The sequence below is a fragment of the Euprymna scolopes genome, chromosome 6 (genome assembly GCF_053919585.1).
Source record: "Euprymna scolopes isolate OS-2025 chromosome 6, ASM5391958v1, whole genome shotgun sequence".
NCBI classification, from domain to species: Eukaryota; Metazoa; Mollusca; class Cephalopoda; order Sepiida; family Sepiolidae; genus Euprymna; species Euprymna scolopes.
The window spans coordinates 111,920,190-111,933,265 of NC_136487.1; the positions used below are offsets into that span (position 1 = coordinate 111,920,190).

Here is a 13,076-nt window from a genome sequence, read left to right on the forward strand (position 1 = left end):
AATGTTGTTAAAAGACTAACAAGAAAAATAAAATAGAACAGAAAGAAATAATTAATGATATTTATCTTTGATAATCATAGACAATGAATTCTAATTATCTTGGAAATAATTAAAATCATTGTTGTAGTAGAGACAGGAAGATAAAAATTTTACGTATTGGGTAGGGTGAGGGGAGAGCATATCCAAGAACTAACATTGGATTTCCCCACCCTAGGGAAATGAGAAAGAGAAGAAAAGGATAATTTTAGAGACAAAATCAGAAGCAATGTCTCGTTTAGATCATTACCTTGATTAATGCCAAGATGAAAAGAGAAAAACAATTTTGTACAAAAAAAAAAAAAATCATTGAAAAATTAAAACAAAGATGAAAATTTTAAAAAATTCAGTCAAGATTAAAAATTATAGTCTTTCTTTGTGTTTTTTTTTTTTTTTTTTTAATTCATTCAGAGTTTTCATAGTTTTTGTTTTTATTCTTGAACCTTTCTTTTATTTTTCATGCTTTCATTTTTGTGAGAGACAAAAATTCAGAATTCTTCAAGAATCTCTGCCCTTCCCTCAACCACCATCATCGACCTGACTTCTGGGATGCTGAAGTCTTTCTTTTTCTACTACTTTTATACTCCATTGTAAGCATATATTCCATTTTATTTTATATTTAAACAAATTTTGGAGCTAAAAGTTTTTATTAATTTGTTTTTACTTCTTTTTGTTAAATAAAATTTAATTTTTTTCCAATTGTTTTTAGTTTGTTGGTTTAACTTCAAGATTTTAATTTTTCGTTTATGTTAATTTTTTTTTTTTTTTTTTTTTTTGCAGAAAGGAGAAAATTGTCCACCCAATCCTTATGAATGAATGAAATTTAATGTCGTCTTTTTCTGTTGCACCAAATGTGCCACCACCCGTGATTGCATCTATTTTCATAAAACTTTGGCAAACAAGAAAATCAAAATCATATAACTTGTTTAAATAACTTTGGTTTCGTTTTTTAGTCTTTTTTAAAAATCATTTTTAAAAAGAATGCAGTCATGTATATTTGCCAAGATAAAGTCATTAAATGCTTATTTGCAATTTAATTTTTTTTGTCGGTCTCATATTTGGAGCTTTGCACCAAATTCTTGAACTTTCCTTTGGAATATATTTACAAAATGATGAGAGGTGTATGTATCACGTTAACTGTGGCGATGGCCTTATGACGCAAGAGACTAGTAGGAGGTGGAGATCTCTTACGGAAAGGGACTCGAGTAGCAAACGCAACATTAGCAGGAAATGAGAGTATCACAGCCACGTTAAAAACAACAGGGATCAAGTTTTGGCACCATAAAATGGTTTTGGCCCTAACCGAACAGGTTGTGGCCTTACAATTCCTTCGACGTGAGGCCGAGATGTATAGCTGCTGAAATCCAGACTAAATCGGCTGCTCCCCTTATGCGCCAAATCAGAGTCTGACTTCAGTTCACTTTGCCCACACACGGGCGACAAACTTTTTACCCTTGATCTCGGCACTCGGCGTGGACTGCTTGCTTGACTTGATTCAGTTGATAGAGATGTACATGACAAAGTCATTAGGTTACTGCTGCTGTTGTTGCTTGTGGCCGTAGTGCTGGTGGTGCTTGTAGTACCGGTTGAAGATGAAGAGAATTTCTTCTCTTCCACGCTCACCTGCTTTGCCTCAAAATAATTTCTCAAATCCTTAATGCTGCCCCTGCGCTTGTGTCCAGCAGGAAGTTGCTCTTCTCCGATGATCTCCATTTCCAAAAAGGAAAGTTTCCCCTCGGAATCGCTTGTGTCACTTTTTGCAGAATTTTGATCTGCTGGCCGCACAGACTTATTGTACTCTGCACTCGTACTACGCTTTCGGCGTTCGTCTTTTGCACGTTGGGAAGGTGGACTCCTAACGTCGGCATCACTTGTTGAAGATTCACTCCACGTGCGTGTGCGTGGACTTCCAGTATGCGGGGGTGGTTTGGCAGCAGCCGAAGCACTGGAATAATCCACCGAGCTCGACTTTTGACTCTTACTCCCTTGCACATAGTCGACGCCCATCTCCCAGGTCTGCTTGCCGTCACGCTCATGAGATTCTGCCCGTTGCCATTTTTCAAGCGCGGCTGGCTTGCGCCCACTGGGTGTTGGGCTCCGAGAATGAGCGCCTGGAGAGTCCTTAGAACCACTAACTTGTTTTACATCTTTACGTTCTCGTGACCGCGATCGGTGGGGAGTGTTCCGTAACACACGAGATGGTGGAGAGACAGGTTGCTTTTTTGTCGATTCCTTCTTCTTTGATGTCCCTTCATCTTTAGCTTTTACTTTCGCTTTGGAAGAATATTTTTGATACTTTGGGCAATTGGGAGAACTTTGGCTGGATGTAGATGTTGTTGCCGTTGTCGAACGGGAAGCGTAAACAGGTCTGTTTTTAAGTTCCTCATGTTCAAAAAATTCTTTCAGATTTTGCAGCTTTCTGGCCTTGGGGTGTCTGAGAGAGCCAGTATCATACTGCTGGGTGCCATTAGGGTTCATCCCTAAACCCTCGAATGCATTATGGCGTTCGGCGGCCACTTGTAATATAGATTCATCTAATGAGGAGCGATTATTGGTCGTATCTTTAATGTTTTGGCAAATGTTGGATGCACATTTCTGACCAGCTTTTGACTGTTTTTTGCCATCACGCATGTCCACACTTGCAGTAGCAGCATCATCGGCGAACACATTATCCGGCATTTCCACTTCTTGCGCAACATCCATGTCCGATGATGTGGCCGTTCCAGATGATGCTTTACTGTCAGGTTTGGGCACGTCTGAAGTGCCTGATGATGACATGACCCAATCAAATGTATCCTTCTCTTTCAGAGATTTTTCTTGATCTCCCGATTTTGGTTTAAGCTGAGTCAGTAGACTGTCCAATGACCGAGCCTTCAAAGAATCAATTACACCTTCGGCCTGCCCTTGCAATTCTGAAGATTTGCCTGGAGACTGTTGCGGTTGCTTGCTATTCTTCACAGTCGTGGAAGATACTGACAATGAGGGGGCTTTTCCTCCAGATGACGACTCGATTGTGTCTTTCTGCTTAGCTGCTTCAGCACGCTTAGCATCTTGTTTCATTTTTTCAATGAGCCGTCTTCTTGGTGAAATGGGCCTCTTCAGTGTCGGTCGAATTTGTATCAATACATCGTCTTCAGGAGGAGATATCTGATACTGGTCACTGCCAAGCTGTGAAACAGGGAATGATTTCGATTTGCTGGTGCCTTTTCGAGCTTTAGTCTCATTGTCAGCTTGACTGATCACCGGACTAGAATAACACTTTTTAACATCGGGTATCTTTTTCCCTTCGTTTGCTGACTTTCCACTTTGCTGTTCGGGCATTAACTGTGGTTCTTTTGCTACAGACTCTGGGATTCTGCCGGCAGCAGATTCCAGACGATCTGCAATAAACGAACGCTTCAGTTTCTCAATTCCCTCATTTTGACTTTTAACAGGACTGCTGAGAACATCGGCTGACTTCTTCCGAGTCAGTTGTGAATCTGACAGTTCGCTTCTTGGGGGTGCTGGCTTCTGTCGCGATTGCCCAAGAGCAGAGTCAGTTCGTGATTTCTTCAATGAAGTTTGATTTTGAGCGAGTTTTTCTCGACTTCTAGATTCACTCATGGAATCTGCCTGTCTCTTGTCACTACAAACGTCTGACTGGTCACTGACGGTTGAAATTTCAGGACTGGCCAATGGCACCTTTTTACTGCAGCCTTCAACTGTCTGTTGAAGACGAGCTTTCTCTTCTTCAGACAGGATTAGTTTCTCAGCATTAGATATCTCTTCTCTGGACATGTTCATGATGCTATCCAGATCTGGAATGCAAGACTGCGTAGGTCGAGCAGCACAGCTCTGCAGTTTTCTGTAAAGGAGCTGGTAATTTTTGCTACCAAAAGGAGATGATGGGGATGAAATGAGTGTCTCACAGGAATCTCTTTCAGATTGCGGTATGGAATGATTTTGGTCTAAGCCCAATGTTAAGAATTCAGAATCTGAATGAGATGTACTGATGATAGCTGTTGGTGAGATCACCATAGTAGAATCGACAGACCGCTGAACCTCCATGCTTTCCCATCGTCTTAATGATGATGGATGCTGCGAAGAATTAGTTACCTGTGGTAAACTTTCTTCAGATTTCTGTGATTGGGATGTGATTAGTGTGCTTTTGTTAGACAAAAGGTTGCTTTCACTGCATGTCCGACTATTATTATTAGATGAGCTTGAATCAGCCACTTCAGCAATGGAGGTACCAGGAGGCAGAGAGCGAATCATTAGGTCATCTTCAATATTATCAGCGGCAGAAGATGATTTTTGTGGGATCGCTTCCAATGAGATGGAGTTGGAACTTCTGCGCTCTGATGTATTGCTGTTCCTTTTCACCACATTTCTGTCACTGTCATCCAAAATGTCTATATCTCTCAGTGGCCAAAGGTTGGGGCTTTTGCAAATTGTGCTTGGGCTGCTGACAGGTGTTGGTTCTTTTGAGCCAAACTGAGTAAAATCGATATCAAGGGGGGAAAGTTCATTGTGATATTTGCATACACTTGAAGGTGAGAGTTGACTAGATTTACGGGGCTTTGATTGTTCACCATTGTCTTTGTCTGCAGTCGATGAAGTGGGGCCTGTATCATTATTCTGTCGATTCCAGTAATCTGAAGATTCAGACATCATATGCTGCACCTCAGCTGGAGCATAGAACTGCAACATTTGAGTGAAATTGTCAAGACTAGAGAGACTTGGTGGACTCTCCACGATAAACAAGGGATTTGCACTCTCGGGTTTTGGTTTGTCAATGATGTGATGAGAGTAACGTTTGGTCGGTTCCATTTTTGCCTTGTTCTCACGCCTCACGCAATTATCACTCACTGACGAGCTTAGATATGTCGGCTGATTTTTCGGATCTGAAGACGACTTTTTCATGGCCTCAATCTTCGTATTTGTATAGTGACTGCTTTTTCCATTTTGAGAATATCTGCCCTGTTTTATTTTGGAATCATTTACATCACTTCCTCTTTTAGATTCCTCGTGTGAACCATCAAGATCCGAGGTGGATTTTCTAACTGCATCGGCCGGTGTCGAATTACAGCTTGAAAAGGCCTTGTTGATTTCTTTGCATATATTGAGTGTTTTTGAGTCAGAGCAGTTGCCTGCAAAAGTGCTCAGATCCAGGTCCATACTGTCATTGACGGAGATGCTGTCAATCGACTGAGAAAGTTCACTGATGCTAACACCAGACATTAAATCAGACTGGCTGCCGAGGTTAACATTCTCCAGTGACTTGCCGATATCAGAAGGGACACTCAAGCATTTAGACATCTCTTCCTTCTGCAAATAACTAATAGGAGAAATACTGTCTTCTAGTTTGGCAATCTCAGAGAGCAAATCAGAACGAAGCTGCGTTGTGTGCTCTGGAGAGGAGTCATTTGAAGCTGGGGTTAATCCAGTGTCAGTTTCCTCATTAGAAGCATCTAGGTTTTTAATGGGAGTCGAAGCAAGTGTAGTAGGACTGTGCACCGGAGAAGTGGCAGTAGCTTCCTTTTCGGATTTGATTACCTCTTTACTTGAGTCGCCAGCTTCTTCCTGCTCCTTCTTCACAGCACATGGACGCAGCAGTTTGGTCGTTTCAAGGACCCCGTCAGGGGCTAATATTTGACTCTCATCAATTTCAGCATAATCGTGGACCCGAGAGTAGTAGGCCTGTCGTTGTTTGGGGCCTGACGACATGTGGGGTTCACTTTTACCCAACTGACTCAATTCATATGTTATCTCTTTCTCTAAAGCGGAAGACCCTCGACGGGAAGCAAGCGAATCCTCTGATTTTGACAACGAGAAAGAATTTGAGAGGTCCGAGGGTTCTGCAAATTCAACAGATTTAATAAGTTTTCCCTTGAAAATGTTCATCTCATCATGGATAGAGTTTTTCTTAACAGGGTCTTCATTATCATCAGTATCATCGTCATCGTCACTTTCGCTAGGTTTTGGTCTTTTCTGATTGTCAGATGATTCTTGCCTGTTCTGCTGTTGTGGGGTTGATGGTGCCGAGGATGTCTTTCGATGTGCAACGGCACGTCTGGTAGAGTCACCACGGATAAAAGACTGACGTGTTTGGCCATGAATATCATTTAATTTGGGGGGCATCTCGTTCTCATCAGAAGAGTCATCAGAAGACATGGAAGATTCTGAAAGTTAAAAAAAGAAAAAACATTGTCTTAATAAATTGATTTCAGAATTAAAAAAAGTAATTCAATGAGAATAAAGTTTTTTTTATAATTAACAATAAAAGACATTTTTCAATAAAGAAATTGTTTTGTTTTTTTAAATCAAGTTTTCATGGATTCATATTCATCGGAGAATATTTTTAATTTAAAGAGATCCTAAAAGATTTTTGATGCTTCTTTAACTGGTACTTTTTGTTAAAAAAATAAAATTCTGTAATAATATGATTAGTGGGAGGCGTTACATAGAGAGAGAAAATTTCCACCAGAAATTAAATTAACTTATTTGAGGAAAGAGACATCAAACAAGAAGTTGACGTAGCAGAATAAGTATTTTTCTCTTGGCCTTTGTGTTTTTCAGCGATCCTTTGCCTCCCCCTCCCCAAGGAGCTTGAAAGAATTTATCATATGCTAAAACCAATTTCAAGGAAAATAAAATATTAAAGCAAAGATTGAGTGCTGTTGTTATTAACTATTATGAAAAAGACCGAGACAGCCATCTATTACAACTGCTTATAACAAACAGAATTATGACCACAAAAACCAGACAGATCAATAACAAGATAACTACTCCAAAATGCCATCAGCATATTTTGGGGATCGAAAGGAATTCCTAAGTATAATGCTACAATTCTAATGTTATGCAAATTTGTGTTGATGTCTGTTATTCCAAAGTTGGAGTCAAATAAAACAGTTGATTTTTAATCAGCATTATTTGGCAAGAGAAGATAACTTATAATATGACTAATCATGATTTTGATGTTTACTCTAGGATTTATTTGATAGAATGGCCAAAAACGTCCTTCATTAACCCCAACACTAACTCTAAACAGCAGTTGAGAAGGTTAGGATTGAAATCTAATGACTGTTTTTGTGCCCCAGCAGTCTGTTACTGACATAATAGAAATTCCATGAAAATTACCTATGCTTGAATCATCCTCTCTAGATTTTTTTTCTTTTAACATCATTTTATTTTTACTGAACAACTAAGAAAAATGTCCAATATCAAAACCATTGGACTAGCAAAACCTTATTTTCTAGGCTAATGATTTATAAACCAAATCTGGATTTCTGGTGCCAGACGAGGCCAAAAACTAGGATAGTTTACAAAAACTGCAGTTTTGAATCCAAAACTAAATGAATTACTTTGAAAACTTTACTATACATATATATATATATATATATATATATATTTGGAGCAATATTCCAAAAATGATATTTAGAAAGGCTAAAAAAAGAAGAGTAAAATCACTTGTAAATTGAGGTTTTGAAAAATGTTTATCTTGATAAATTGGAGTGAAAATTTGCTAGAAAAAATCAAACTTGATTTATATATGTTGCACACCATTTTGGTTTAATTTTGACAATTTAAGTAATTATAAATCAAGTTTTTGTTTTTTGTCTGTATTAATAACCCCATGGAAAATTTGTATGTACTTTTGATAAGAAATATTCAAACTTAAATTTTCTGCAAATTTTTTTTTTTTAATGTGGCAAATATTCCAATAATTCTGTAAATGTTTTGAAACATTCCATCATATGTTGTTCTTTGAATAAAAAAAGATTACTTTACGTTATCAATTAAAAAAAAAAAAAATCCTTTTGTGTAACATTTTTTCAAAATGGCTGCACAAAAACTAATATTGGCCTTAGTGATTTTCCCTTCCTTGTTAGAATCATTGCCCTAAAAAAAACTTACATGAAATTCTCAAATCAATTCATTAAGTTTTTGCTTCGTAACTTTTTTTTTTTAACCAACTGTAGTCAGATTTTAGACATTGCCCAACCCCAAGAAATGAGATTTGGTCTAATTTCCATTGGCTTAGAAATTAATTTTGATATTACACATTTATCTTAAAGATGAATTAGTGCTTAAATAAAAAAAATAAAAATCTGAAATGGGGTGGTTTCAGGCCTGAATGATTTGGCATGGAATCTTCCATAAACAAAATGGCTGAAACCCATACTGAATGAAACATACAAATAAATCTACTTGTTTGTCATTTAAATGCACTGAAATTATAGGCGTCTAGTGGTGTCTAGTGGTGCCTCAGCATTTTAACCAAGTTATTGTAAAGCACAACTAAAAAGTTAATGACATACTCAAGTTCAATATTCGACCAAAGAAAATTTTATATACAAATGAAAACTAAAATCCAAGTTTATGTAATATCATAAGATCACGAATACAAAGTGACTCCTCCCACCCACCCAAAATGCACCCATGCAATCATTAGTAAAATTCATAATCTTTTTACAATCCAACAATATTTGGTACAAATAAACTTCAATCTTAAGCTGACTTATCCACCAAATTTCAGTCATAAATATTCAACAGTCTTTTTTTTATCACCATCCAATGGTAAACAAGGACACTTTGGTGATAGTCACATTTTGTAGGGTTATCTTAAAGATGATGTCTATTAAAACAACCCTAAAACTATTTTTGAACTGAAGAGGAGCATCACACCTACAATCAAGACAGTGTCACGAGAGGAATGTGTCAAGATTTATTGATAATTTTGCATCTTGTATCTATGTGTACTCATCCCCAAACAGTAATAAAACAATTTTCTGAAAATTCATAACCAAAACCTGGTAGACAAGACAGATTGGAGTTTATTTGTAATTGGATTGCAAAAAGGATTGTGAATTTTATTAACAATTGGATTGGTAGTATTTATTAGAAGGTGAGGGTCACCTTGTAGCACACGCGTGCACATATACACAATACTGTCAATGTTATAAAAACAACAATTGAAGCAAAAATCAATTTAGTGAAATGAAAAAGCATCGCAATTGTTTTCAATGTAACAAAATATTTTAGTCATAACGTTTCTTTGACTTAAATTTCCTTTTTAAATACCAATCAATTTTCAAATTTAAAAGCATTTTTTAAAGCTTCTAAAATTTTTAAATTTGCTTTTTAAATACAAATCAATACTTCAATTTTCTTAAAATTTAAATTTTATTTCGAATTTAATCTGATCAATATTTTATTTTTAATTTGTATAATTATAAACTTTCTCTATTAAGAAAACGTTTTACTACTGCCATTCATAAATAAACAAAAACACATATAGTAACATTAAATGAAGTAATATAAAACTTCATTCATGAATGAATAGATTTTTTTTTTCATTTATTGTTCCTATTAAAATGGCCTACTGTTAAATTAACATTAAAATATTTTTAAATAGCCCAACTTTTGGCATGAGTCATGCTGCTATTTAAATCATAGTGTTACCACCATTAATAATAAACACAGCCTCTAAAGTAGCACGTAGAATTGCACTAAATTTAGCTTGGAATATAAAGTATACAAAAGGGAAGAGAAAGTATGCAAAATAAAAATACAACTGCTATTACCAATCTTGTAACAAAGATTTAATGTCTGTAATAAAAACCGTGACACTGTCTACATTTTTTTTTTTTTTTTTAATATAGTTTTTCCTTATTCTACATTATTTCACTTTTTAATTTTATTTATTAAAAAAATATATTACTGACATGTCCTTGACCCGCTGGACCACAACCACTATTCTTGAATTTCATTCTAAATATACATCCACTCAAAATTTTAACTCTTGTATGCTAACTGGAAAAAATCGTTTTACTTTAAATTGCCATTAAAAAAAAAAAAAAAAAAATGAAGTATGAAATAAGTCGAGTGACTCAACCAGGACATTCCAATCGACACGGGTTGACTGCCAACATACATATCATGTATTAAAAAACATACACAACCATAGTTGTTTGTTTTATTTTTAATATAAAGAAAAATTTCAAGAAAAGGGGGGTATATTTTTATGTAGATTGCGTTTTTTCTTTGGAGCTATTCCTTTTTTTTTGTTTTACAAAACTTTGTAATAAACAAACACAGATGGTGTCTATCAAGTAATTTCTTCATTTAAAATGCGTTCATTCTCTACAATTACTCAATGTATACTTTTCTTTTAGGCATTTAAGAAAAAAATATTAAATATTTTTTTATGTAGGCTGCATTTCTTGTTAAAATATTTTTTAATGAGTTCATTCTCTACGAGTATGTGATTTGTATTTAATTTATAAAATACATTTAAATTTAAAAAATATATATATATGTAAAAACTTTTAGCCTCCAAAGAAGCACTGTGGATTGATACAAAAATTTTAATTACCGCAATTTATATTTACATATTTTTAAAAACGTTAACTCTAGTGACAAAAATTGTTTTCTTTATAATTATCTTAAAATATTAAATTTAATTTTGTGATATATGTGATTAGTGGAAAATCATAACACGAGAGAGAACAATTTGGGATTTGCCACTGTACTGTAAACCATTCATGTTAGTTTGTGAATCCTATAAATCAAATTCATAGGCAAACATTAGAAAGTTATTGGAAGCATCATAAACGGTTTATTAAATCAATGCTCTGTTGTAGAATATCTCAATTAGATTCCTATTTATTAAAGGAATTTCTGTGGCATGAAAGATGCTCAGAAAATACCTTTTAGGCAAGTAAATAGAATATTTTTTAAATAAAAGTTGTAAAAAAAATTGTAAATAAATTTATGTATTTGTTAAATCTTATTTCAGTTCTTTATACTTGTTGCATTACAGAAAAAAGATGAAAAAGTTTGTAAACTGTACTCTGCAATAGGGTAGGTCGATTTTGGAACTCTGGTGAGGCAATGGTGATGATAATTGGGGTTTGACATAGAAAAGACCCACAAAAAATATTTTTCTCAAAATCGTTATCTTTGCTTGAGGAAACGACTTCAAAAGTTGAAAAATTGAAGCGATTAAAAGTTTTTCAGTGAATTTTTAAGAACGCCCCGTCATCAAAACAATCCATACTGTTAATAAAATGGAATTATTATTTAGAATATATTTTAAACTACATTTTTAAATAAAATGAGTGAGGATAATAAATTAATAAAATAAATATTAAGTGTAAAGGCAAAATTATGTTTTTTAAATAATAACGACCAAAGTTCGCTTTTTCATTTCAGGAACTTTTTGGGGGTGGAAACATTTTAGATTTCACCACCGCAAAACACGCTCGTCATTGATATTGAAAATTAACGTTTATTATTTAATTTGAAAACATTGCCATTTAGGCTTAATTATTTCGAAAGGAAAAACGAAAAAGACTTGTTTAAAATATATATTATTATATTTCAATCGTCTGCAGTGAATTTAAACGTATTTGTTTTATTTTTTTAATTCGTTTTTCTATTAGGTTGATGCAAAAATAAGTGCATTTTTTGACGTTCAAATGAACGCTAAAAACATTATTTTTGCACCAACCTAATATTTCACATCAAATTCTATTTGAAATTTTTATTAAAATATGGTAATACTCCAGTTTTATATTAAAAAAAAAAAAAAAAAAAAAAAATTAGTTCATACAATTTTATTCTACATAATCTTTACGAAACATAACCACGTAAATTTTCAAGTTTTTCTACTTATTAAAAAATACTTTGCAGAAAATTAGTGTCAAATTTTAATTTTTATTTTTAGGGAGTAATTGTTTTTAAGCAGTGTTTTTCTTCTAAAATTATAGTTTTAAAATCAGATAACCCACAAAGATTAATACGAGTAAATAAGGAAATTCCTTTAAAGGTTTTTCGTTATTTGTGCATCTATGTTATTGTGCTAAAATAACTGTTATTTAGAAAGGCATTCTTAATATGGGAAGGAGGTTGTATTGTAACTATTCTGTACTTTCACCTAAAAATTTAATAAACAAAAATTTCATAAAAATTAAATTTAACTTGAAAATACTATTATTTATTTGCATGTTTAATAATAGAGCCAGATTACATAATAAATATCAATATATTATTTAAGTGTGAAGACCATAGTAACATAAATGCACAAGCACTGGTTTTTCAAACTTTAAACACTCGTTTAAAATGGCACAGCTACAGCAAGAATGAATCTCTTTATGGATAAATTTATGGTATCGAAGGAGGAGCTAAAATCTGCTAAAAATGTCTAAACTAAACACTACTATGCCTCTGATTTAGTTTGGTCCCCTCTCTTCAATACATCTAATTCAACTCTACAAAGTTTTTCATTATTTCTTATAACTAGCACTTATTTTTTTACGTATGAAACTGGAAGATAGCCTAATACAGTTTCCTTCAGTTATAGTCCATGTATTTATTTTACTTTTCAGATTAGAATGTCAGTAAAAAGCACAACGTTCAGTTTTAACCCGTGGTTCACAAAATTTGCCACTTGTCATTTGGATGAAACAGCACCCCCAACTTCACAAGTCATCCAGTTTAGTTATTTCCTCAAAAACAGTTATCCCCACTTAAAAAATAGTGAGATTTCTAAGTTAACTGCCAAGGAAATAATTAGTATTCGGCAAGCAGTCAATCCACAATTGCCCTTGTTAAGGTAATATTATATAGGACAGAAGGTCAATATATTTTGCTATATGAGGGCCAAACAGATTGACAGGAAATTTCTTGCAGCAATCCAAGGTAAAAGAATAAAGGAACAGCTAGACGGACTGTTTGATATATTTTCTTGTAGCTGTAAACTTTCTGTCTTGAGAAGTGATGACTTTGCAGTAAAGTACAAAACAGAAAATTGTCAAACGAGGCACATAATCTGCAATTGTCCTCCTAACAAGGAGGTAAAATTAATTCTATAGATTCACCTGCAATTATGTTCCTTTTTCATGGAAAATAAAATAATATATTGATATTTATTATGTAATCTGGCTCTATTATTAAACATGCAAATTTTCCAATTTTCAGGTTCCACTAGAAGAACTGCCATTTACAGCAATTTTTAAATTAATTGATGGTACAACAAAAAGCCTAACAACATTTAC

The 13,076-nt window shown here is 34.2% G+C and overlaps 1 protein-coding gene across 21 annotated transcripts in view; it reads right to left on the bottom strand.

The window, feature by feature from the left end:
- Positions 1-407: 407 nt before the first annotated feature.
- Positions 408-13,076, bottom strand: part of LOC145277872 (uncharacterized) — a 623,323-nt gene continuing 610,654 nt past the window's right edge. For all 21 annotated transcript variants that reach the window (XM_080129852.1, XM_080129859.1, XM_080129853.1 and 18 more), the window contains one exon: positions 408-6,197. In XM_080129852.1, the coding sequence (XP_079985978.1) occupies positions 1,303-6,197 (4,895 nt within the window). In that variant the 3' untranslated portion in view covers positions 408-1,302. The remainder of the gene's footprint in view (positions 6,198-13,076) is intronic.